A 24,678-nucleotide genomic window follows, 5' to 3' on the forward strand; every position below is an offset into this window, starting at 1 on the left:
TTTTCCAGTGGTCATGTATGGATGTGAGAGTTGGGCTATGAAGAAAGCTGAATGCTGAAGAATTGATGCTTTTGAACTGTGGTGTTGGAGAAGACTCTTGAGAGTCCCTTGGACTGCAAGGAGATCCAACCAGTCCATCCTAACTAAAGTAGATCAGTCCTGGGTGTTCGTTGAAAGGCCTGATGCTGAAGCTGAAACTCCAATACTTTGGCGAAGAGTTGACTCACTGGAAAAGACCCTGATGCTGGGAGGGATTAGGGGCAGGAGGAGAAGGGGACGACAGAGGATGAGATGGTTGGATGGCATCACTGACTCCATGCACATGAGTGTGGGTGAACTCTGGGAGTTGGTGATGGACAGGGAGGCCTGGCGTGCTGCAATTCATGGGGTTGCAAAGTTGGACACGACTGAGCAACTGAAATGAACTGAACTGAGAGTGCCTATGATACTACTTATTAATAAAGAAATCTGAGAGAGAACTCACTGGAAAATAATATCAAATAACTTCTGCTGTATTAAAAATCAACATAACATAGTTTTAGAATTCAACGCATTGAAAAACAAGTTAAAGAAAGACAGTCTACACTGATTAATGTTTCCTTTATTGTTGCTTGAAATGATATGATAGGTTTAGACAACCACTGGATTCTTAAAACTCTTTAGTAAAAAAAAAATCCTTTAGTAAATTAATGGTGAAAAAATGATACAATAAATAGATTTACTGACCTACATTTTGCCTTCACAGAATTTCTTCTTAAGAAAATATTAAATTGGTCTGGTCTAAATCCAATTAATAACGAAATAATTATTTCTAAATGAAGCTTAATTATCAGCTTATGAAACAAAGCTACTGTAAAAGTGCTTTTCAATATTATGGGGGAAAAAAATCAGTCCAAATATTTTGTTGCAAAAAAAGGCAACAAAGTTGGTCATATCCAAGAAAAAAAAATCTGAACAAGTATGAACTGCTTTTTAAAAATAAAAATCATGCTTTGTAAGGTGTCTTTATACTTTGCCTTATTAATATAAAAAGCATTTTTGTCTGTTTTAGAAAATACCATCAAATATGCCCAGAAAAGACTTTATTTCATCAGCTTCATCATCAGGATGATACCTACTGGGGGAAAAAGCAAATGTAAAAGTAACTATTTTTATAACACAGATTTATAATAAATAATATATTAAAAATATAAAATGGATAAACTTGAAGATTGCTGAGAGGTAATTTATCAAATGAACTTCAATATGCATAATCTTATAGGAAGTCTGGAGGAAATTAGAGTTCATGAACTATGAAGGGTAGAGACAAATATATTAGATAGATATTTCTTTAGACATATTGGAAAGTAGTGCCATTTAATCACTGTCAACAGGTCTCAAAACCTTGACTATTCAAGAGGGAGAAGGAAACTGCTAAAGGTAAACATAAAAACGATCAGCAGTAGGGGCACTGATTAGACTTAACCTGACTTCTTCTTTGAACCTGTAGAATTATAACAGAACTTGGTGGCTGAAATACAACTAGAACATTAGAAAAGTTACCTGATCTCTCTCAAGTGACTTCATATTTCATATTATCAGCGTATTGTATTCAAATTAGTGAAAAAGTTTATCAATGTAATACAGTGTTTTAATTACTAGCATCAAATACACAGGTTCTCAAAAATTGAGATATTTGATATTTTGAATTATCTTAAGGAGTTTAGCTTACCAGTGGTCTAAAATTTTTACATCTTTAAGTAAATAAAACATTTAGGTTCTAATCTTTAAAATGAACCAAGGGAAAAGGAATACTGAAATTCTTTGTAGAAAGCTTTCACTTGTATAGTCTTAAAACATTTTTAAGGAGTTCTTACCTGAAATCAATCTCCTTTTTACATTCACTTCTAATAAAGCAATCCACTTTCTTATTAAAATTTGAAGAGTTTGATATTTTTTCAGAGTGAGTAAAGCAAAGCTTTTCAATCTCTGGTGACAGACTTTGTTGTCTTCTTTCTTGTAAATGGACCTATATTTTGAGGTTAAAAAAGTCAGCAACCATTGAAGGTTTAACTATTCAGGCAGTATTTAAAAGAAAAAAGAGAGAAGTGTTTCTTTTTATGATACTTGCATTTCCAGATTGTTGAGGTAACTGTGTCATGGAGGATGCACCAAACTTGGACATAGCAGAATTTGATAAATAAATATCTGGCTTCTCATGTGATGAAACAAAACTAAAAATCAAAATGAATTACTTGGTCAAATATGGCATATAAGAAAAACAAACCATTCTAATTTAGATCAACAGCAATTCTTTGGAAAATATGATTAGTTTATCATATTTATCACCCATAAAATTGATGCTCTATTTTTTAGATTCATGGTGAAGTTGGTATCTTTCCTTTCTTTTTGACAAAAAAGCAATTTATATATTCCAAATTAAATACGAATACTACTTTTAAAGGCCTACAGAAACATCATTCATCAGTTTTCATTAGAATTGTGTCTTATGCTTAATCATCTGTCATCAAGCAGTCCATAAATCTTCTCTAAATCTCACTTGCTTAACTTTTAGTATCTTTTCCATATTTTGGTCTCACTATAGACAGGCATCTCTAATTATCTTCTCATGTGTAACTGTATATTAGTGTTCATCTTTAATCTTTTATATTAAATTCATTCATTAAAAAACATTTATGATTCACTACCGTATGGATTCACTACCATACCATAAATTCACCACATTTATATTCACTACCAGATATTGTGCTAGGAGCTAAGTATAAGTAGTAAACAAATCTTTAGGAAGTTATCATCTATAGAGGTACAGACAATAAACAAACAGTAAACATAATTACAGATCCTGAAGTGATATGAAGGAAATAAACTGAGTAATAATATAGTAGGTAACAGTGTGAAGCACAAACCCACTTTAAAAAGACGGTCATGGATGCCGCTCTGAGGAAGTGACAATTTAAGCTGACACAGGCTAAAATGTGACAGTCATGAAAGGAGCCATAAATAGTAGATGGTGTAGGGAAGAATCACACATATTTCTAGGACAGAATCTTTTTATCTCTTATAGCAAGGAATGGCAAGAAATTAAAACAGTAAAAAGAGTATGAAAGGAAGAGCATGTGTCTCCTTTTCATCACAGACCCTCAGATCTCACAGGCCTTCCTAGCAGCAACTTCTGGCACCAGTTTCTCAGAGGTTTCTTGATAGAACTCCATTTTAAACCCACCTATTTTCTGTTAGTCACTTTTAAACTCTTCCAAAATTATTTGTACTTTTCTAAAGTTGTGGTGCACAACACTGTTCATATGCCTTGTTACTCTCTTACTTTGATTTGCCTACTTTCTTTACACCCATGGCTTTGTTCCACTGTGATGCTTTTAATCTGTTTACTCTGTATGACTTAGAACCAATGAATGGAAATGATAAAAAGACAAATTTTAAAAGCCAGTGAATGACCTGAGAAATCCAAACATGAAACGAACACTGTAGAATGAAAAAGCTCCTGGTCACTGGAATTGTCTTGGTGGAAACAGCATGATTACTTGCCAGTAATGTTGGATTCAAGGACCCAGTGGAGGGGAGACTAAATGACATTTGAGTAAGTGAGTGAAAAGTCGCTCAGTCGTGTCCGACTCTTTGCGACCCTATGGACTGTAGCCCACCAGGCTTCTCCATCCATGGAATTTTCTAGGCAAGAGTACTGGAGTGGGTTGCCATTTCCTTCTCCAGGGGATCATCCTGACCCAGGGATCGAACCCAGGTCTCCTGCATTGCGGGCAGATGCTTTACCGTCTGAGCCACTAGGGAATCCTTCAACTCTGGAATTCTATGAAATCTATGATTCTGTGATGTTGACACTAATGTTCAGTAAAATGACTAAATAATAGCAAAAATATCATACAACACTTATAAACTTAAAAAAATTTTTAAAGAAGGAGAAATAACTCTTTAGTAGAAAACTGAACCCTGAATAAAAACTTAACAATATTTCTTCTCTGTGGGAAAGTTTTGGCTCTGGCTATAACTTCTCTCCCTTAAGTTCTAATCAGGTGCAACATACAAATGTATTTTACATTTCTACAAATATACTTTATGTTGAACATTTCTAATATTATTTTTTTCAAATGTCTCATATGCTCTATATCCTTAAATAATATTTATGTCTACGCACTTGTCATTTATTCTTCCCTGTTCCTTTACTGCAATATTCTATCAATTTCTAAATCTACTCTTTGTTATCTATGAAATGACTCAAAAATCCATTTCTATCTCTCAGTTTCTATCACCTCTGCCCCAGCTGAGGCATTATCACAGCCTGCCTTTCTCACTGGTCACTATGCTCCTGGTGGTCCCACCCTCTACAATTCATTATACATATCACTGCTGGAATGGTATTTTTCTGATTGAATTATATAACCTTAATAGTTCATTGGAAGGACTGATGCTAAAGCTGAAGCTGCAATAGTTTGGCCACCTCATGCGATGAGTTGACTCACTGGAAAAGACACTGATGCTGGGAAAGGTTGGGGGCGGGAGGAGAAGGGGACGACCGAGAGTGAGATGGCTGGATAGCATCACCGACTCTGTGGACATGAGTTTGACTGAACTCCAGGATTTGGTGATGGACAGGGAGGCCTGGCGTGCTGTGATTCATGGGGTCGCGGAGAGTCGGACACGACTGAGCGACTGAACTGAACTGAACTGAACTGAATAGTTATAAGCTTAAATAGCCTTCAGTTCAGTTCAGTTCAGTCGCTCAGTCGTGTCTGACTCTTTGCGACCCCACGAATCACAGCACGCCAGGCCTCCCTGTCCATCACCAACTCCCGAAGTTCACTCAAACTTATGTCCACCGAGTCGGTGATGCCATCCAGCCATCTCATTCTCTGTCGTCCCCTTCTCTTCCTGCCCCCAATCCCTCCCAGCATCAGAGTCTTTTCCAGTGAATCAACTCTTCGCATAAGGTGGCCAAAGTATTGGAGTTTCAGCTTTAGCATCATTCCTTCCAATGAACACCCAGGACTGATCTCTTTTAGAAGATATAGCTTAAATATCTTGGATGGTTCTTCACTGCCTACTATGGAGATCAGAACCCAGAGCCGGCTAGGCTACAATGGCTCTATAAGCATTATTATTATTTTTTGGATAAGAGGTGCTGCAGATACTTAAAAAAATTAGTTGTCAAAATTTAAATGTCAGGAGATGTCACATAAATTTTAGATTCTTAGCTTTTCTGAAAAATCAGAAAATCTGACATTAGACTTACAGTTCCTGCACTGCAACATCTGGTTAACTCTGAGCAGTGGTTATTCCCTTTAGAGGGGGCACTCTGCAGTTAACCTTGGCCCATCAGATCCGGAAGCAGTTTGAGCTTGTGAATCCTGACCTACTGGATACAGCACAGGCATCTAAATAGGGCGTTCATGGCCCCTCACAGACCTCAGCAATCTCAGCCTTAATTCTGTTGCTACATAGACCCACTTTACTGACCCTTTAGCACCAGATGCCTTTTCAAACCTCACCCCTTTACATACACTCTTATACCTGGAACACATACAGTTCAGTTGCTCAGTCGTGTCCGACTCTTTGTAACCCCATGGACTGCAGCACGCCAGGCCTCCCTGTCCATCACCAATTCCCGGAGTTTACTCAAACTCATGTTCATTGAGTCGGTGATGCCATCCAACCATTTCATCCTCTGTTGTACCCTTCTCTTCCAGCCTTCAATTTTTCCCAGCATCAGGGTCTTTTCCAATGAGTCAGTCCTTTGCATCAGGTGGCCAAAGTACTGGAGTTTCAGCTTCAAGATCAGTCCTTCCAATGAATATTCAGACTGATTTCCCTTAGGATGGACTGGTTGGATCTCCTTGTAGTCCAAGGGACTCTCAAAAGCCTTCTCCAACACCACAGTTCAAAAGCATCAATTCTTTGGTGCTCAGCTTTCTTTATAGTCCAACTCTCACATCCATACATGACTACTGGAAAAACCATAGCTTTGACTAGATAGACATTTGTTGGCAAAGTAATGTCTCTGCTTTTCAATATGCTGTCTAGGTTGGTCACAGCTTTTCTTCCAAGAAGCAAGCATCTTTTAATTTTATGGCTGCAGTCACCATCTGCAGTGATTTTGGAGCCCCCAAAAATAGTCTTTCACTGTTTCCACTGTTTCCCCATCTATTTGCCATGAAGTGATGGGACCGGATGCCATGATCTTAGTTTTCTGAATGTTGAGCTTTAAGCCAACTTTTTCACTCTCCTCTTTCACTTTCATCAAGAGGCTCTTCAGTTCTTCTTCACTTTCTGTCGTAAGGGTGGTGTCCTCTGCATATCTGAGGTCAGTGATATTTCTCCCAGCAATCTTGATTCCAGTTTGTGCTTCATCCAGTCCAGTGTTTCTCATGATGTACTCTGCATAGAAGTTAAACAAGTAGGGTGACAATATTCAGCCTTGACATACTCCTTTTTCCGATTTGGAACCAGTCTGATGTTCCATGTTCAGTTCTAACTGCTGATTCTTGACCTGCATACAGATTTCTCAGGAGGCAGGTCAGGTGGTCTGGTATTCCCATCTCTTCCAAAATTTTCCAGTTTGTTGTGATCCCGACAGTCAAAGTTTTGGTGTAGTCAATAAAGCAGAAGTAGATGTTTTTCTGGAACTCTCTTGCTTTCTTGTTGACCCAGTGGATGTTAGCAATTTGATCTCTGGTTCCTCTGCCTTTTCTAAAACCAGCTTGAACATCTAGATGTTCACGGTTCATGTACTACTGGAGCCTCACTTGGAGAATTTTGAGCATTACTTTTCAAGTGTGTGAGATGAGTGCAATTTTGCGGTAGTTTGAACATTCTTTGTCATTATCCTTCTTTGGGATTTTAATGAAAACTGACATTTTCTACTCCTGTGGCCACTGCTGAGTTTTCCAAATTTGTTGGCATATTGACTACAGCACTTTAACAGCATCATCTGTTAGGATTTGAAATAGCTCAACTGGAATTCCATCACCTCCACTACCTTTGTTCGTAGTGATGCTTCCTAAGGCCCACTTTGTTCCAGGATGTCTGGCTCTAGGTGAATGATCACACCATCGTAGTTATCTGGGTCATGAAGATCTATTTTGTATAGCTCTTCTGTGTTTTCTTGCCACCCCTTTTTAATATATTCTGCTTCTGTTAGCTCCCTACGATTTCTGTCCTTTATTGTGCCCATCTCTGCATGAATTGTTCCCTTGGTATCTCGAATTTTCTTGAAGAGATCTCTAGTCTTTTCCATTCTGTTGTTTTTCTCTAATTCTCTGCATTGATCATTGAGGAAGGCTTTCTTATCTCTCCTTGCTATTCTTTGGAACTCTGCATTCAAATGGGTATAGCTTTCCTCTTCTCCTTTGACTTTCGCTTCTCTTCTTTTTTCAGCTATTAGTCTTCTCTTTTATACCTGTTAAATTCGGTTTTATTTTTGTAATGTTTATTTATTTTTTGCTGTGTCTGATGTTAGATGAAACACACAGGATCTTTGGGATCTATGTTGCAGCAGGTGAGATCCTTCCATTACAGCATGCGGGCTCAGAAGTTGCAGTGCGTGAGCTTAGTTGCCCCACAGCATGAGGGATCTTAGTTCCCTAACTAGGGATCGAACCTGTGTTCCTTACACTGGAAGGCAGATTCTTAACCACTGAACCACCAGGGATGTCCATCTCCCTTCAAACTCTTATTCAGTTTTCACATCTTGTGAAAAGTGAAGATTCCTCACCTCAGCCCCAGAGACCACGATTCAGTAAGTCCAGCATGGGGCCCAGGAATGAGCATTTTTAATGTGTTCCCCTAGGAATTGGACATGACTGACTAAGCGTGTGTGTGTGTGTGTGCGTGTGCACACACACACACACACACACACACAAGGTAATTTTGATTTGTGTGGTCTGACAAGAGGACTTTGAGAAACACTGCTCTAAGATTAAGACAGCTTAGCTTGGCTGATACCCTACTGCTTCTCTGCCATTTAATGACATGATCCTCCTCTCTACTTACATGTCATAAAAACATAAAGTTGTAAGTATTTGAAATCAAAGTTCTAAAACTTGCCTCTTTGATGTTTTTCTTTGGAATTGGCCTTCTGATTCTTGGAATGGTAGCTTACTTTCCCCAGTACTTGAACTCAAAGTGTTTCCAAATTCTAGGTAAAGAGATAACATTTTGAAATAAAATACCAGGAAACAGATGAATAAAGCTTTTCACAAGTTCTACAAGGACTCTCTCCAAACAGATATGATCTTGTTAAATAGAGAATGAAAAATTCTCAACAATTAAATTTACTGTACATATATAAAACAATGGGGTGAAGCTAATGGAGTAAAACTACATAACACATAGGTCAGCCTATTAGTCACTATATTAAAAGGCCCCCAAACCACTTTTATTCATTTATAAGCCACGTAAATGATCAAATCGAAGTTATTCAATATTTTCAGTGATCTGCAATGGGTTGATTTCCTGCTGTCAGCCTTCCTGGGACAGAGTCTTTCCATCTCGCTATCTTGTCTTATATTTACCAAGATTTTCACTTGTCTGTTTTAGTGAAATAGGTTGAATTTGCCAGTAACTCAAAGGCCTAGTTCCATTATTTTTGGATTGCATATGATTTAAACACAATTTCTAATACAGAAGAAACAAATCTTTTCTCTTATTTATTTATGCCTGAAAAGTCAATTCAGGTATTATTTCTGCTAGAAATAATATTTTTATGTTGTTTACAAGCATATAAAAATATTTTTTAAAATGGAATATTTTAAAATATAGCAGCTGTTTACATGTCCATCCTAAACTCCCTAACAATTGCTTCCCCTCATCCTCCTCCCTGCCCCTGCTAACCCCAGCAAACAGCAGGATCTACTGTATAGCACATGGAACTCTGCTCAATGTTATGTGGCAGCATGGATGGGACGGGAGTTTGGGGGAGAATGGATATATGTATATGTATGGCCGAGGCCCTTCACTGTTCACCTGAAACTATCACAACACTGTTAATCAGCTATACCCAAATGCAAAATAAAAAGTTCAAAAAAAAAAAAAGGAATATTTTTGTCTTTCAAAAACATTATCAGACCATGTGAAATCTTAAAATGGAGAGCAAGATAGTCTCTTTTATGAGGGAAAATTCAATAAATCTGAATTTGAATACAGCCTTTAACAAGAGAAGGGACAACAGAATAGAAAAAGTTCATTTGCTATATCATCATTATGGAATAACCTTGACCTCTGTCCTAGGGATAGGAAATGTTATTTGTGAGAGGGTCACATTTTTAGTTTTGCTAAAAATTATAATCTGAATAAATCAAAGCTAATTAAATACACGCACCAAAAAGGCAAATAAAATTAGTTTCAAACACTTGACTGAAAAACATTCAAGGAATTTCTCATGAATTATTTCATTCTAAAATACATACATTTCAAATAAAATACATACAATACATATATACAAAAATACATACCAATGAAATATATTTCATGCTATTTACCTGATGTTTTTGTCTTCTCAGTTTCAGCTGAAAAGCTAGTAATTTCTATTAAGTTTTCATCATCAAAGTCATCCCAAACTTCATTTCCCAATTCAAAGTTCACTTTCAAAACTTCTGAAAATGAGAAATTACTTTTAATCTCATCTGTCAAATTCTGATTTCCAGATGCATTAAGATTTCTGATGAACAGAATTGTTTGAGGGGCTTTTCCACTTGAAGTTGTAGAATAGATCCATTGAGAAAAATCTGTCATGTGTTTGTATAAGTAAGTATAGGTACTTTTAAAACCATAAGCATCATTATTTATTGACATATGAAACACATCTTTCAACTATTAATACTAAACAGAGGTCTTTTTTTTTAAATTATTTTCTGTTTTATTCATCTTTGCATCACCAGGATCTCATAGGTGTCCAATAAATATTTGTGATGTGGCAAAGAATTGGTATTCAGTTAATGTTTAACTAATATCGCTAATAAAAAATTGATTCTTAGAATGCTGATTCAACACATAAAACTTCATTTTTTAAAAATTAATGAAAGACAAAAGGTTCTATTGATATATGGAGAAAAAATACAGAAATCAAGTGAGAGCATGAACAGAAAAGTTACAAAACAATATAAACAATTGATAAACACTAACAGAACATTCCATCTTGCTAGCAAGTGTTCATAAAACCATTCAAATACTTTAGTTTGTCCTTATAAAACTGGGACTCTTTTTAAATGACAGTAACCAGTTTGGATGTGAGTAAGGAAGAGCAAATTGATATCAACTCTAAAGAACTAAAAAATCCTTTTGGACATTTTAAGATTTACTCCAAAATTGTTCAGAGCAATCCCTAACCACAGTTACAGTCTCTAAAAACTAGTCCCGCGAAGACGCGAGAAACGCCGGCCCCAGCACAACCGACCACGCAAAGAAGTGCGGCTGAGAGGAGCTACCCCACGCCTGAGGCCAGGGCCGGTGGCTGAGAGGAGCTGCCCCACGTCCAATAGGCGGTGGCTGCGCGGGCGCAGGAGGGCCGAGAGGAGCTACTCTACGTTCAAGGTCAGGGGGGCGGCCTTGAGGAGATACCCCTCCAGGGGTAAGGTGCAGCGGCTGCGCCTTCTTGTAGCAGCTGTGAAGAGGTATCCCACACCCAAGGTAAGAGAAACCCAAATAAGACGGTAGGTATTGCGAGGGGGCATCAGAGGGCAGACACACTGAAATCATAATCACAGGAAACCAGTTGATCTGATCACATGGACCACAGCCGAATGTGGTCCACTGGAGAAGGGAATGGCAAACCACTTCAGTAACACTTGCCTTAAGAACCCCATGAACAGTATCAAAGGGCAAAATGATAGGATACTGAATGAGGAATTCCCCAGGTCAGTAGGTGCCCAGTAGGCTACTGGAGATAAATGGAGAAATAACTCTAGAAGGAATGAAGGGAGGGAACAAAAGCAAAACCAATACCCAGTTGTGGATGTGACTGGTGATAGAAGCAATGTCCAGTGCTGTAAAGAGCAATATTGCATAGGAACCTGGAATGTTAGGTCCATGAATCAAGGCAGATTGGAAGTTGTCAAACAGGAGATGGCAAGAGTGAACATAGACATTCTAGGAATCAGTGAACTAAAATGGACTGGAATGGGTGAATTTAACTCAGATGACCATTATATTTACTACTGTGAGCAGGAATCCCTTAGAAGAAATGGAGTAGCCATCACGGTCAACAAAAGAGTCCTAAATGCAGTACTTGGATGCAATCTTAAAAATGACAGAATGATTTCTGTTCGTTTCCAAGGCAAACCATTCAATATTACAGTAATCCAGGCCTATGCCCCAACCAGTAACGCTGAAGAAGCCGAAGTTGAACGGTTCTATGAAGACCTACAAGACCTTTTAGAACTAACACCCAAAACAGATGTCCTTTTCATTATAGGGGACTGGAATGCAAAAGTAGGAAGTCAAGAAACACCTGGAGTAACAGGCAAATTTGGCCTTGGAGCACGGAATGAAGCAGGGCAAAGGCTAATAGAGTTTTGTCAAGAGAATGCACTGGTCATAGCAAACACCCTCTTCCAACAACACAAGAGAAGACTCTATACATGGACATCACCAGATGGTCAACACCGAAATCAGATTGATTATATTCTTTGCGGCCAAAGATGGAGAAGCTGTATACAGTTAGCAAAAACAAGACCAGGAGCTGACTGTGGCTCAGATCATGAACTCCTTATTGCTAAATTCAGACTTCAATTGAAGAAAGTAGGGAAAACCACTAAACCATTCAGGTATGACCTAAATCAAATCCCTTATGATTATACAGTGGAAGTGAGGAATAGATTTAAGGGATTAGATCTGATAGATAGAGTGCCTATGAACTCTGGATGGAGGTTCATGACATTGTACAGGAGACAGGGACCAAGACCATCCCCATGGAAAAGAAATGCAAAAAAGCAAAATGGCTGTCTGAGGAGGCCTTACAAATAGCTGTGAAAAGAAGAGAAGCAAAAAGCAAAGGAGAAAAGGAAAGATATAAGTATCTGAATGCAGAGTTCCAAAGAATAGCAAGGAGAGATAAGAAAGCCTTCCTCAATGATCAATGCAAAGAAATAGAGGAAAACAACAGAATAGGAAAAACAAGAGATCTTTTCAAGAAAATTAGAGATATCAAAGGAACACTTCATGCAAAGATGGGCTCGATAAAGGACAGAAATGGTATGGACCTAACAGAAGCAGAAGATATTAATAAGAGATGGCAAGAATACACAGAAGAACTGTACAAAAAAGATCTTCACGACGAAGATAATCACGATAGCGTGATCACTCACCTGGAACCAGACATCTTGGAATGTGAAGTCAAGTGGGCCTTAGAGAGCATCACGACGAACAAAGCTAGTGGAGGTGATGGAATTCCAGTTGAGCTATTTCAAATCTTGAAAGATGATGCTGTGAAAGTGCTGCACTCAATATGCCAGCAAATTTGGAAAACTCAGCAGTGGCCACAGGACTGGAAAAGGTCAGTCTTCATTCCAATCCCAAAGAAAGGGAATTCTAAAGAATGCTCAAACTACCGCACAATTGCACTCATCTCACACACTAGTAAAGTCATGCACAAAATTCTCCAAGCCAGGCTTCAGCAATATGTGAACCATGAACTCCCAGATGTTCAAGCAGGTTTTAGAAAAGGCAGAGGCACCAGAGATCAAATTGCCAACATCCACTGGATCATGGAGAAAGCAAGAGAGTTCCAGAAAACCATCTATTTCTGCTTCACTGACTATGCCAAAGCCTTTGACTGTGTGGGTCACAATAAACTATGGAACATTCTGAAAGAGATGGGAATCCCAGACCACCTGACCTGCCTCTTGAGAAACCTGTATGCAGGTCAGGAAGCAACAGTCAGAACTGTACATGGAACAACAGACTGGTTCCAAATAAGAAAAGGAGTACGTCAAGGCTGTGTATTGTCACCCTGCTTGTTTAACTTATATGCAGAGTACATCATGAGGAATGCTGGGCTGGAAGAAGCACAAGCTGGAATCAAGATTGCCGGGAGAAATATCAATAACCTCAGATATGCAGATGACACTACCCTTATGGCAGAAAGTGAAGAGGAACTCAAAAGTCTCTTGATGAAAGTGAAAGAGAAGAGTGAAAAGGTTGGCTTGAAGCTCAACATTCAGAAAACAAAGATCATGGCATCTGGTCCCATCACTTCATGGGATATAGATGGAAAAACAGTGGAGACAGTGTCAGACTTTATTTTTTTGGTCTCCAAAATCACTGCGGATGCTGATTGCAGCCATGAAATTAAAAGACGCTTACTCCTTGGAAGGAAAGTTATGCCCAACCTTGATAGTATATTAGAAAGCAGAGACATTACTTTGCCAACAAAGGTCCGTCTAGTCAAGGCTATGGTTTTTCCAGTAGTCACGTATGGACTATATAGAATATAGTTGGACTATAAAGAAAACTGAGTGCTGAAGAATTGATGCTTTTGAACTGTGGTGTTGGAGAAGACTCTTGAGAGTCCCTTGGGCTGCAAGGAGATCCAACCAGTCCATTCTAAAGGAGATCAGTCCTGGGTGTTCATTGGAAGGACTGATGTTGAAGCTGAAACTCCAATACTTTGGCCACCTGATGTGGAGAGCTGACTCATTTGAAAAGACCCTGATGCTGGGAAAGATTGAGGGCAGGAGGAGAAGGGGATGACAGAGGATGAGATGGTTGGGTGGCATCACCAACACAATGGACATGGGTTTGGGTGGACTCCAGGAGTTGGTGATGGACAGGGAGGCCTGGTGTGCTGCAGTTCATGGGGTTGCAAAGAGTTGGACACAACTGAGCGACTGAACTGAACTGAACTGAAGGATGTGTAGCATACAATTTACACATGATAAAATACATTGCATGTGCAATTATAAATTCCACACATCTAATTGATTATCACTGAATGTTTTCATTGAATTTTGCCAAACTCTTGTATCTGTATCAACATATGGTTGCAATTGATAAATGTAGTTCACATTCATTTGTCAATTCAAATGTTGGTTGATATTTTTGTTGACTTTAATAAAAGTTGGAAAAGGAAATGGCAACCCACTCCAGTATTCTTGCCTGGAAAATCCCATGGTCAGAGAAGCCTGGTAGGCTACAGTCCATGGGGTCTCAAAGAGCAGGACATGACTGAGAAACTTCACTCTCTTTCTTTAATAAAAGTAAAACAACAAAGAAATGTTGGAACTTCATTCATTCAACCAAAGACTTAAGCAATTTCTTTGCTGAATTAGATAATAATTTTCCAATGCTAGAAGAATATTCTTTCAATTTTCCATGCTATCCACAATGTAAGGGCTACAGACATGACACTGACAAATCTGCACTTTTTAACATTTTCTCCATCACTTTCTTAAGTATAAAGAATAAGTCAAGCCATGATTTGTATTGTTTGCTGACTTCTATGATGTAAAGATTCCCACTATGACTGATTTCAAGCTACCAATGCGACACAACTGAATGCAAAGTTGGGAAGAAACGCACAATAGCACCTCTTTATGAAGTATTTCCATCGTACAGATACAAGTACAGATGTAAATCTCACATGTTAGTGTTAGTCACTCAGTCGTGTCCGACTCTTTGTGACTCCATGGACTGCAGCCCACCAGGTTCCTCTGTCCATGGAATTCTCCAGGTAAGAATACTGGAGTGGGTTGCCATTTCCTTCTCCAGGGGATCTTCCCAAGCCAGGGATCGAACACGGGCCTGCTGCACTGCAGGCAGACCTTACCCACTGAGCCACCAGGAATACAGTTAATAGTAAAATGTAGTAGAATAATGAGGAAATGGTTAGTTTTTAATATTTACAATCTTAGTTTTTAATATAATTTAATTGAAACTTTATATAGTTAAACTTTAATAATGCCTGAAAGAATCCCCTTATACTCTCACAAGCCGGTATAAGCTCACTCCAGTAAAATTTTTCTTCACTTTAAATAACCCCTACACTATCCAAAACTTTCTCTATCCTTTCACTCTACCTCCAACTCCAGTTCACATTATTCTACTTTTGTACCTTGATAACACATACATATCTATGTTCTACAAAGAGAAGTAGGTACAAAGTACAATGGAAATAGAGAGAAGAGGACCATCTGGCTAGACAGGCTGTTGCTGTTTAGTTGCTAAGTCATGTCCAACTCTTGCGACCCCATGGACTGTCACCCACCAGGCTCCTTTGTCCATGGGATTTCCTAGGCAAGAATACTGGAGTGGATTGCCTGCTATTTCCTTTTCCAGGGGATTTTCCTGACCCAATTGACCCAGGGATCAAACCCAATTCTCCTGTTTGGCAGGCAGATTCTTTACTACCTGAGAAGCCCTGGCTTGATGGGGACTGGAAGCCAAAGAAGGAAGAGACTTGAGCATATTTGTATGCTGGAAAGAAAGAGACCATAGGGAAAAGATATTGAAAATAAGATCAAAAGAAGAGAGACAGCTGGTCTCCAAAAGTTCCAGGGGAGGCAGAACTGGAAAAATTAAGATTACAGATGAAAGGATAAACCTTAAGTAGAAGAAAAGATAATTCTTTTTTTAAAACAGTTAAGGATGAGTACAGAAACAGAGAAATATATAGTTGTGGGGTGGAAAGTTGAAAGAGTTCATATATTATAGGTTTGATTTTCAATTCTCCACTGATAACTAAAAGTCAATTTCATTTTATAGAAATGGTATTGCTTGGGAATCAAGAGATATGGAATCTATTTCTAGCCTTGCCATTAATTAGATATGTGATTTTGGACAAGTCATTTAATCTCTTTGAGTCTTGGCTTCTTTCACTGTAAAATGAGAAGTTGCACAAAGGTCCCTTACAATTTAAATTGTACAATTCAACATGCTTTCTCGTATAATTTCTAAAATCTTCTCTTCTTGAACATGGAATACAGATGATAAAAAATGCCATGTTTTTCTTAAAACAGTCTTAAGAGCAATATTTGAATACATTTAAAATATGTTTTGCAACTAAAGACTAATGTGTAAAAAGTATAATGAATATACTCAATTACTATTAATAATAGTACCAGATACTATACTAAGAGCTTTACATACATTATCTCATTTAATCCTAAAATTCCTAAAATATAACCAGATGACAGAATTGAGACAAACTGGGTAAGTTTTGAAAAGTCACTCACCTATTAAATGAGCTAGGATTTGAACCTAGACAGATTATTTCTATATCCTGCAAGTTTAATTACTATATTATACAACTTCTTTAAAAAATGGGGGAGGCATTCAGTAAAAGATGGGTATAGTTATTATTGGGGTTTAAAGTATTTAGATGAGACTTTTATATCATAATACAAATCACATTTGGAATGGCAGGTGGGAAAGAAATAGAAGTAGAAAAACTATGTAAAGACAACATGAAAGTAATCAGAGGGAATGATAAACTCTGGAATGGAGAAGGGCAGGGGATAGAGTAGCTATACAAGGAGTAAGTTAGAGGGCTACAGGTTGAAGAGAGATAAAGATAAGAGAGCTAACAATCTTACACTTTCTATCCATGTTGAATTGGTATTTTTCAGGCTTTCCACAAATTGGATAAATGCTCTGATATTCTAGGTGAGGTTAGGGGATTTTTTTTTTTTATTTGATATTGGGTCTAATGAGTGCCACAGTGTCATAAGGGGTGGTGGGTACTCAAGTCCTTGCCTACTTCAGATCTTAAATTATGCTAGTGACAGCAATAGAGTGAAAGAATGAAAGAAAGGGTGGCAATAGAAGTGAAAAACAATACACATATGGAATTGTTTTCAGAAAACCCCAAGCTTCCCATTTCTATGTACAGGTACTTGAATAAACAACTTTATGACCAGAATTATTTCTTACATGTTTTAACAGACTGGCTAAATACCATGACCCAAAGAAATGGTACTATTAATGGCAGGATAAGGACTAAGGAGGAACCAGGCCCAACACTGAAGAATTTATATGCGTTGAAAATTTCATTAATCTAATGACAGACACAGATATAAAGCAAATCTATATTACAAATGAGTTATATCCCATAAACTGGGTTATAGTTTCACATTATCACAGAGACTGTAAAAATCATAGTTTTAAGATCTACAGAGACATTAAAGTCACTAAATTTTCTATTCCTTAATTTTAAAGATAAGATTAAGCTCAAAAGAGGTTAAATAATTTTACCAAGTTCACACAGCTATTTTGTAAAATGAAACTAATTTTATAAACAAAAAAATTATTTCAAATAATTCTAAAGACACATAAAAGTAATAGTTTGGTATTTTAATACTTTAAATGTTCAAAGAGCCCTTATATTCTCAGCTTTTCCTCAAATCATCTTTTTAATTTAATTTATTTATGTTAATTGGAGGCTAATTACTTTACAATATTGTGATGGTTTCTGCCATACATTGACATGAATCAAATAGTCAATGCTATGTAGGAAAAGATTCTAAAAATCTGTGACAGACACAGAAAGACCATCTGAAATAACAGACCCAAGAATTTGAAACTGGTTCAATAGCTGAAGAGAAAAATGTTGACAAGTTAGTAATGATAATAATTTTAGATGTTGGTTTTTCAATAACATTGCTTGTCAGTCCAAAGTAGTGATAAATCATATTCTCTCTCAAGTCAATATCAGCAGTAATTTACCTTTGTCTTGATATTCAGATGGTTGTTGTTGTTGACCTTTTGTATAGATCTCATGCTGATCCCTCTGCTCCATTACAGGCAATTCAGGTGTGTTTAAATATTCTGACCTTTATAAAGAGAAATAAAACCATGAAAATGTTAAAGAAAATATTACAATTAATCTGACTTTGAAAAGTACTTATTTATATAAGTGAGAAAAAAATTGGTTCATCTACTCAGTACTTCTATGATTAACTGTACTAGCCTGAGTAGTAAAAGGTTAAAAAAATTGTTGTTTAATGGAAGTGACAACTACTTAGGTCATGTAGTCATCTTCACATGCCCCCATAGATTCCTGATATCTGTGTGTAGCCTTAAAATTTTATTGCTAATGCTTCTTTCAGTTAGATAACAAAAGCTAGGATCTCTTGAAGTACTGTTGGCATCTATTCTGATTGGTCAGTGGCTGTTCTGTACTGACTGTTAAGTATATTAAATGTCATCCCAGCATATGGAATGCCCTTATCTGGAAGGGAAATTACTTATACTGTTATCTTTCAGGCATCATAATATAGGAAAAGAATGCTGAGTTCTCATCTAGAGCCCTCTGCTTACTAAGAATATGAGTTTTGGTTATTTCATCTATATAATGAGATAAAAATACCTTGATTTATAAGCCAGGTTGTTGCTAAGGTCAAAATAATGCACAAAAGCTCAATTTTTAAGTTATAAAGTATTTTATAAACCTGAGATATTATTAATATAGAGTGGGCCCTAAACAGAAAAGATTGGACTTTATACACTAACATGATTTCCCTTTTTAAAATATACTCTGGTTACCTGTTAAGTTTGTAAGGTAGAGAGAACCTGAGGGCATGACACATAGGATGACTAGTTTTTTCAAGAAAGAGATTATTTGATCTATGTTAAAAGTATACTATAACTACAGAGTTCTAAAAAAACCTGGGGGTACAAAAGATAAAGCTCTTATGATGTCATTACCTCATTACAGAACTAATTCCTATGATTTAAAGGTAGCCAGTAACAATCTTTCTCTGAGTAAATGATTATTTGGAGAAACAGTTTATGATGAATAGTTTACCTCAGATAACATTATATTTGTACCTTGCTATACTGGGAAGAGAAGGTTTTGGAGCAAAACCAAAGTCTTTAAGGTCCATACTTGGAGATTTATTCATCTGTATCTATTAATGAAAAATAACAAGTTCAACTATCAATTTCACATCAATACCTTTAACAAATGAGACAGACAGCAAAATTCCTGCTGACACATACAGTCCCAAAACCAACAAATTATAAGAAACACAGGCTAATTCTCAATTCAAATCTCCTTCTCAGGTCCTTCTTAAATGCTGATATTCTTCATGGTTCTTCTTCACTAGGCCATCTTCTCTTTTCACTCTACACTTTCTCAAAGATCTCATTTGTTCCCATGGCTTCAGTCACCATCTACACATGAATGACTCTCAAATCTGTAGCTCTCTGTAGATTTGAGCTCAGTTCTCTTTCCTGACTTTCTAGTTCAGCTCTCTCCTGGCTTTCAAACAGTTATATCCAGCTGTTTATAGAACATCTTTACCTAGACATCCTGTAGGCCTCTAAATTCAGTATTTCTCAAATGAACTTATCATGTCTCTATTCCTACAAACTTGCTTTCCCTTTAGAGTTTTTACCCTAGTGAGGCCCCACTTTTTCCCCAATTGCTCAAGCCAGAAGGTGAAAGTGAAGTCACTCAGTCATGTCCAACTCTTTGTAGCCCACCTGGCTCCTCCATCCCTGGGATTCTCCAGGCAAGAATGCTGGAGTGGGTTGCCATTTTCTTCTCCAGGGGATCTTCCTGACCCAGGGATCGAACTCAGGTCTCCCACATTGCAGGCAGACTCTTTACGGTCTGAGTCACCAGGGAATCCCAGAAGGCTGGGCATCATCTTTAACAATTCCTTCTACTTCACCTCTCATAAGCAATTAAGTACCAAGGTAGCTGATTCTACCTCTGAAAAATACTTTAAACCCAGCCACTACTCTCCACTGCTACTGCCACTACATGAGACTAGGCCATTGTCTTGCCTGGATTACTGCAAAACCTCCCAAATGAATCCTTACACTCTTTTTCTATTATCTCTAATCCATTCTCTACATTGCATCCAGAGTGAACTTTACGAAACAGCCACTGATTAAAATCCTTTAGTGATTTCCCTTTCAGGATAAAGTCCAAATCTTTAAAATAGCAAAATTGTTTTCATGATCGAGATCCTACTTATTTCTTCACCCTTATCTGTCTTCACCCTCCTACTTGTATATGAACTCCAGATATACTGCATTACTTCAGTTTTTAAAAAGATCTGTATCTCTTTCTCTGCCCTGGGCCACTGCATATTCTCTACATCTGAAATAATTTTCTAACCCTCTTCACCACTACTCTGGTATTCACCTCTCTCCATACTTGGCTTATGCCTATATATCCTTCAGGTCTTAGTCATATTTATCAGGAATCCTTTCCTGGCCTATAGAAAATGGAGTAAGTGTACTTTCTATATAAGTTCAAGTTATCTTACACTTCTGTCACAGAATCACTCATCACACTGTGTTGAAAAAACCTACTTATTTGTATCCTTCACTCAACTGTAAGCTCTATGAGGACTGAGACTAAAACTCTCTCATCACTGTATCTTCCACATCTACTATAGTGCTTGGCACATTCTTGGTGTTCAATGAATATGAAAAGGAAGGAATGATGTGGAATAAATATGAAAAAAAAGAAGGAAAAACTCGGGATACTAAAAAAAAATTGTCTCAGAAAAGGTGGTTGCCATTTCAAACTGCAAAGCTCTCCATGTTTCCCAATCAGTTCAATTCAGTTCAGTCGCTCAGTCATGTCCAACTCTTTGCGACCCTATGAATCACAGCACGCCAGGCCTCCCTGTCCATCACCAACTCCCGGAGTTCACTCAAACTCATGTCCATCGAGTCGGTGATGCCATCCAGCCATCTCATCCTCTGTTGTCCCATTCTCCTCCCGCCCCCAATCCCTTCCAGCATCAGAGTCTTTTCCAGTGAGTCAACTCATCGCATGAGGTGGCCAAAGTATTGGAATTTCAGCTTTAGCATCAGTCCCTCCAATGAACACCCAGGACTGATCTCCTTTAGAATGGACTGGTTGGATCTCCTTGCAGTCCAAGGGACTCTCAAGAGTCTTCTCGAACACCACAGTTCAAAAGCATCAATTCTTCAGCGATTAGCTCTCTTCACAGTTCAACTCTCACATTCATATATGACCACTGGAAAAACCATACCCTTGACTAGATGGACTTTGGTTGGCAAAGTAATGTCTCTGCTTTTTAATATACTATCTAGGTTGGTCATAACTTTCCTTCCAAGGAGTAAGCGTCTTCTAATTTCATGGCTGCAATCAGCATCCGCAATGATTTTGGAGCCCCCAAAAATAAAGTCTGACACTGTTTCCACTGTTTTCCCATCTATTTCCCATGAAGTGATGGGACCAGATGTTTCCCAATAGTGATGTTTCCCAATAGTCTCTGAATTTTAGCCTCATGACTCAGAATCTTCTTTTTAAAAAACAACCCTAGAAAAGAAACCAGTCAATCCTATAGGACATCAACCCTGAATATGCACTGGCAAGACTGATGCTGAAGTTGAAGCTCCAATACTTTGGCCACCTGATGTGAAGAGCTGACTCACTGGAAAAGACCCTGATGTTGGAAAGACTGAGGGCAGAAGGAGAAGGGAGAGACAGAAGATGAGATGGTTGGATGGCATCACCAACTCAATGGACAAGAGTTTGAACAAATTCTGGGAGATAGTGAAGGACAGGGAAGCCTGGAATGCTGCAGTCTGTGGGGTCTCAAAGAGTTAAGACACGACTTAGAGCTGAACAACAACAGAAAAGAAATAGGCGCTCTTTCATCTTCTTGGCTCTGTTCTGTGGCTTGATCAATTATTTTACCCTGGATATGATGACCAAGGCTTAGAGTTAGTCTCCTAGTGACTTATCAACCAGAAGGAATTCCCATTCCTTCATCACTTGAAAGGGAGACTCTTGCTCAGTACTAATCTAGTAGAGTGATGAGTCACTCTCATAAGTCACAATTAAAATCAGCTTTAGATTTTCCAGCCCAGTCCACCACAGATGGAGCCACGAAAAGGCAAGAGGATCTAGTTTCAATTGCTGAATCAAAGCAGGCTACATACCTGTCTCCATTTCCCTCTCTCTGGCTTAAAAAATAAAGAAAAAAAGGCTAATGAAGGAAAGGTTTGTATAACTATGCTCCAAACATGGATTTATAGATTAATTATTAAAAATTATAGTATCTTTCCTTATGGGCTTCCCTGATGGCTCAGTTGGTAAAGAATCTGCCTGCAATGCAGGAGACCCCAGGTCGATTCCTGGGTCGGGAAGATCTGCTGGAGAAGGGATAGGCTACCTACTCATGACTGAGTCAGACATTTCCTTCACACTTTTCCTATAGAAACCATATTATGAATAAAAGTCATATTCCTAGTCAAGCCTTTACATAACTCTAAAGTACTTCTGTGGATACCTATCTAACTGACTCAAAGAATAATGGAATACTCATATACATTTAACTATAGAACAAGGGATAAATGTTATTAAAACTAACCTTCAGACGTTTAACTGGAGGAAGAGATGAAACAGCATTTCTATTTCTTAAATCAGATAAATATGAAGAAATTGTTGATTCTTTCACTTCTGACTTCTGTGCAACTCCAGTTTTACCTATGAAAGGAAATTCTAGATTCTTTAAGTTCAATTTTAGGTATTATTCAAACAAGACCAAATTTCTGCAACATTTCTAATCTAATATTTACTTTTTAAAAATGTCCACAAAAGAATAAAAATTATTTGAGTTATAAGCTGCATAATATAAATATCATGCATAGATAATCAGGGTATGATTACTATTCCTCAAAGACCTTTTAATTTTTAAAATCTGAAATAAATTGTTTTATGGAACTCACAGCAGTCATGGCCACATGTATGTTTATTTTTACAGTGATGATTACATTCTCGGTTCCCAGGTTTTTTGCAGGCAGTCATTCCTAAATCAATATAAGGGGAAAAAAAATCTCTTTTTCACTATATCTATTAACACAACTGTTAATTATAATTAATTTTTACCCACCTCTTTCCTTTCTGGTGGTACAAAAAGATCATGATTTTCACACTTCCTCAAAAATTAACCCATTTAATATGTATTTTCAAAAGATATTCTGATAACAATCAGTCCCTGCCCACCATCAGCTCTATCCCAGCTTTTCACAAGAAGCACTGAGTCACCTATAAGCTTCTCTTAACCTCCCTAATATAAACAGAATTAAATGTCACAGAATGTCAGTTAACTCTTGCTGAATAAGGTAAGAATGTGGGTGGAGTTTTTTTCTACTTTATACTTAAGCCTGAAGAAACTGGAAAGAAGCAAACCTCATGGCATTTTGTAGGCACCACAGACAGCAGCTAATAGATAGAACACCATGCATATTTAATAAATGTTAGAAATAAGTGCTTTAGGGATATAAATAATTTGCTATATGAATTCACAGAAAGGAGAGACTGCTTCCAGCTTGACCCCTGTAAGCTAGAATTAATATACCTAAATACATAATTTATTCTTCATTTATTAATTTAAGTAGGCTTTTTCTTGATTCCAGCTGTCCAAACAACATGTAGGAAGGGAGAGACATTTGAACCAATCCTTGAAGGACAGACATGATCTGGACATGAGAAGAGGACCACAGGAAAATGTCCCAGGTACAGAGCATAATATCCAAAGGCAGCAAACCACAGACTAGAGAAAATAATTGGTATATTTTCGCTGGAGCACAGATTTTTACATTAATTAGAAATGCTGGAGTGAAGAGCTTTGAATACTTCTGTAATCTTTCTTGGACCTTTACTCTTCATTTTCAGTGTGTTACTCAATCAACCTTTTTCAAAGCACGGCATATCCAAACAAAGATAATATCTACACAGCACCCTGGGGTAAATGAATAAGGCTGCTAACCATATGAGGGAACTAGTTAGATGCCATGAGACTGAGGAAATCAATGTATTGGGTACTGAAAAAGTAATAAAATATTACTGGCATCTGGAAGCTGACAGCTAAACCATAATGTTCCTAATTGAACATAAATAATTTTGGCAAAATATAAACAATACTCAGATAAGGCCACTCTATGATTATAATGGAAGACAGATATGAGACTACTGTATAATTATTTCTGAAAGTAGAGATAAGGACACTGAAGAACCACAAAAATAACTAAACATCTCCCTCTTCTGGCTAATGCAAATGACTACTATTTCTTTAATCCATTCATCTCCAAGACAAGACATACCAAAATATCCAATACCCTACTTGCCAATAGCACCCAATCTAGAATTGACCTCTGCTTTCCCTAAGTCCTTCTACGAATCGCCTGGCACAAGCTGAGCTCCTATAGTAGACTCCTTCTGATTCCCTGAGATGACTCACAGTTTTGCAGATGCTATACTCTCCTTTGAGGTAGCAAGTTAAAAACTACCTAACTTTCTTCAAATATGGGCTTCCCAGGTGGCACAGGGGTAAAGAATCTGCCTGCCAATGCAGAAGACATAAGAGATGCAGGTTCAATCCCTGGGTCAGGAAAATCTCCTGGAGTAGGAAATGGCAATCCACTCCAGTATTCTTGCCTGGAAAATACCATGGACAGAGGAGCCTGATGGGCTACAGTCCATGGGGTTGAAAAGATGGGATATGACTGAGCAACTGAGCATCATCATCACCTCAAATACAGGTATGCTCCTAGTGGCCCTTGTCTGAAAGTTTTCAACATTATATTCTACAAGGTGTGCCACAGTTTACTGGTTGAGAAGTTTTGTCCCAGTTCATGATCTCTGGTTTCCTTGAATCCAGTCCTACCATGCTACAATTTATTAGTTAATAATTATTTATTTTATTTAGTTAATCCTCCCAAAAT

The 24,678-nt window shown here is 37.7% G+C and overlaps 1 protein-coding gene across 3 annotated transcripts in view; it reads right to left on the bottom strand.

Moving 5' to 3' along the window:
• Positions 1 to 1,047: 1,047 nt before the first annotated feature.
• HFM1 (helicase for meiosis 1) overlaps positions 1,048 to 24,678 on the bottom strand; it is a 126,790-nt gene continuing 103,159 nt past the window's right edge. The window contains exons 30-38 of one of the 3 annotated variants that reach the window (XM_088834872.1): positions 22,681 to 22,761; positions 22,323 to 22,438; positions 18,787 to 18,866; positions 17,683 to 17,789; positions 9,507 to 9,752; positions 8,074 to 8,164; positions 2,101 to 2,213; positions 1,857 to 2,007; positions 1,048 to 1,117 (exon numbers count right to left, since the gene is read on the bottom strand). In XM_088834872.1, coding sequence (XP_088690998.1) covers positions 1,048 to 1,117; positions 1,857 to 2,007; positions 2,101 to 2,213; positions 8,074 to 8,164; positions 9,507 to 9,752; positions 17,683 to 17,789; positions 18,787 to 18,866; positions 22,323 to 22,438; positions 22,681 to 22,761 — 1,055 coding nt within the window. Of the gene's footprint in view, positions 1,118 to 1,856; positions 2,009 to 2,100; positions 2,214 to 8,073; positions 8,165 to 9,506; positions 9,753 to 17,682; positions 17,790 to 18,786; positions 18,867 to 22,322; positions 22,439 to 22,680; positions 22,762 to 24,678 lie in introns of all 3 variants that reach the window. The other 2 variants (XM_088834873.1, XM_055401417.2) reach the window with 2 other exon arrangements.

The sequence above is a fragment of the Moschus berezovskii genome, chromosome 4 (genome assembly GCF_049115385.1).
Source record: "Moschus berezovskii isolate FMDL1 chromosome 4, NW_MosBer_1.0, whole genome shotgun sequence".
Classification (NCBI taxonomy): domain Eukaryota; kingdom Metazoa; phylum Chordata; class Mammalia; order Artiodactyla; family Moschidae; genus Moschus; species Moschus berezovskii.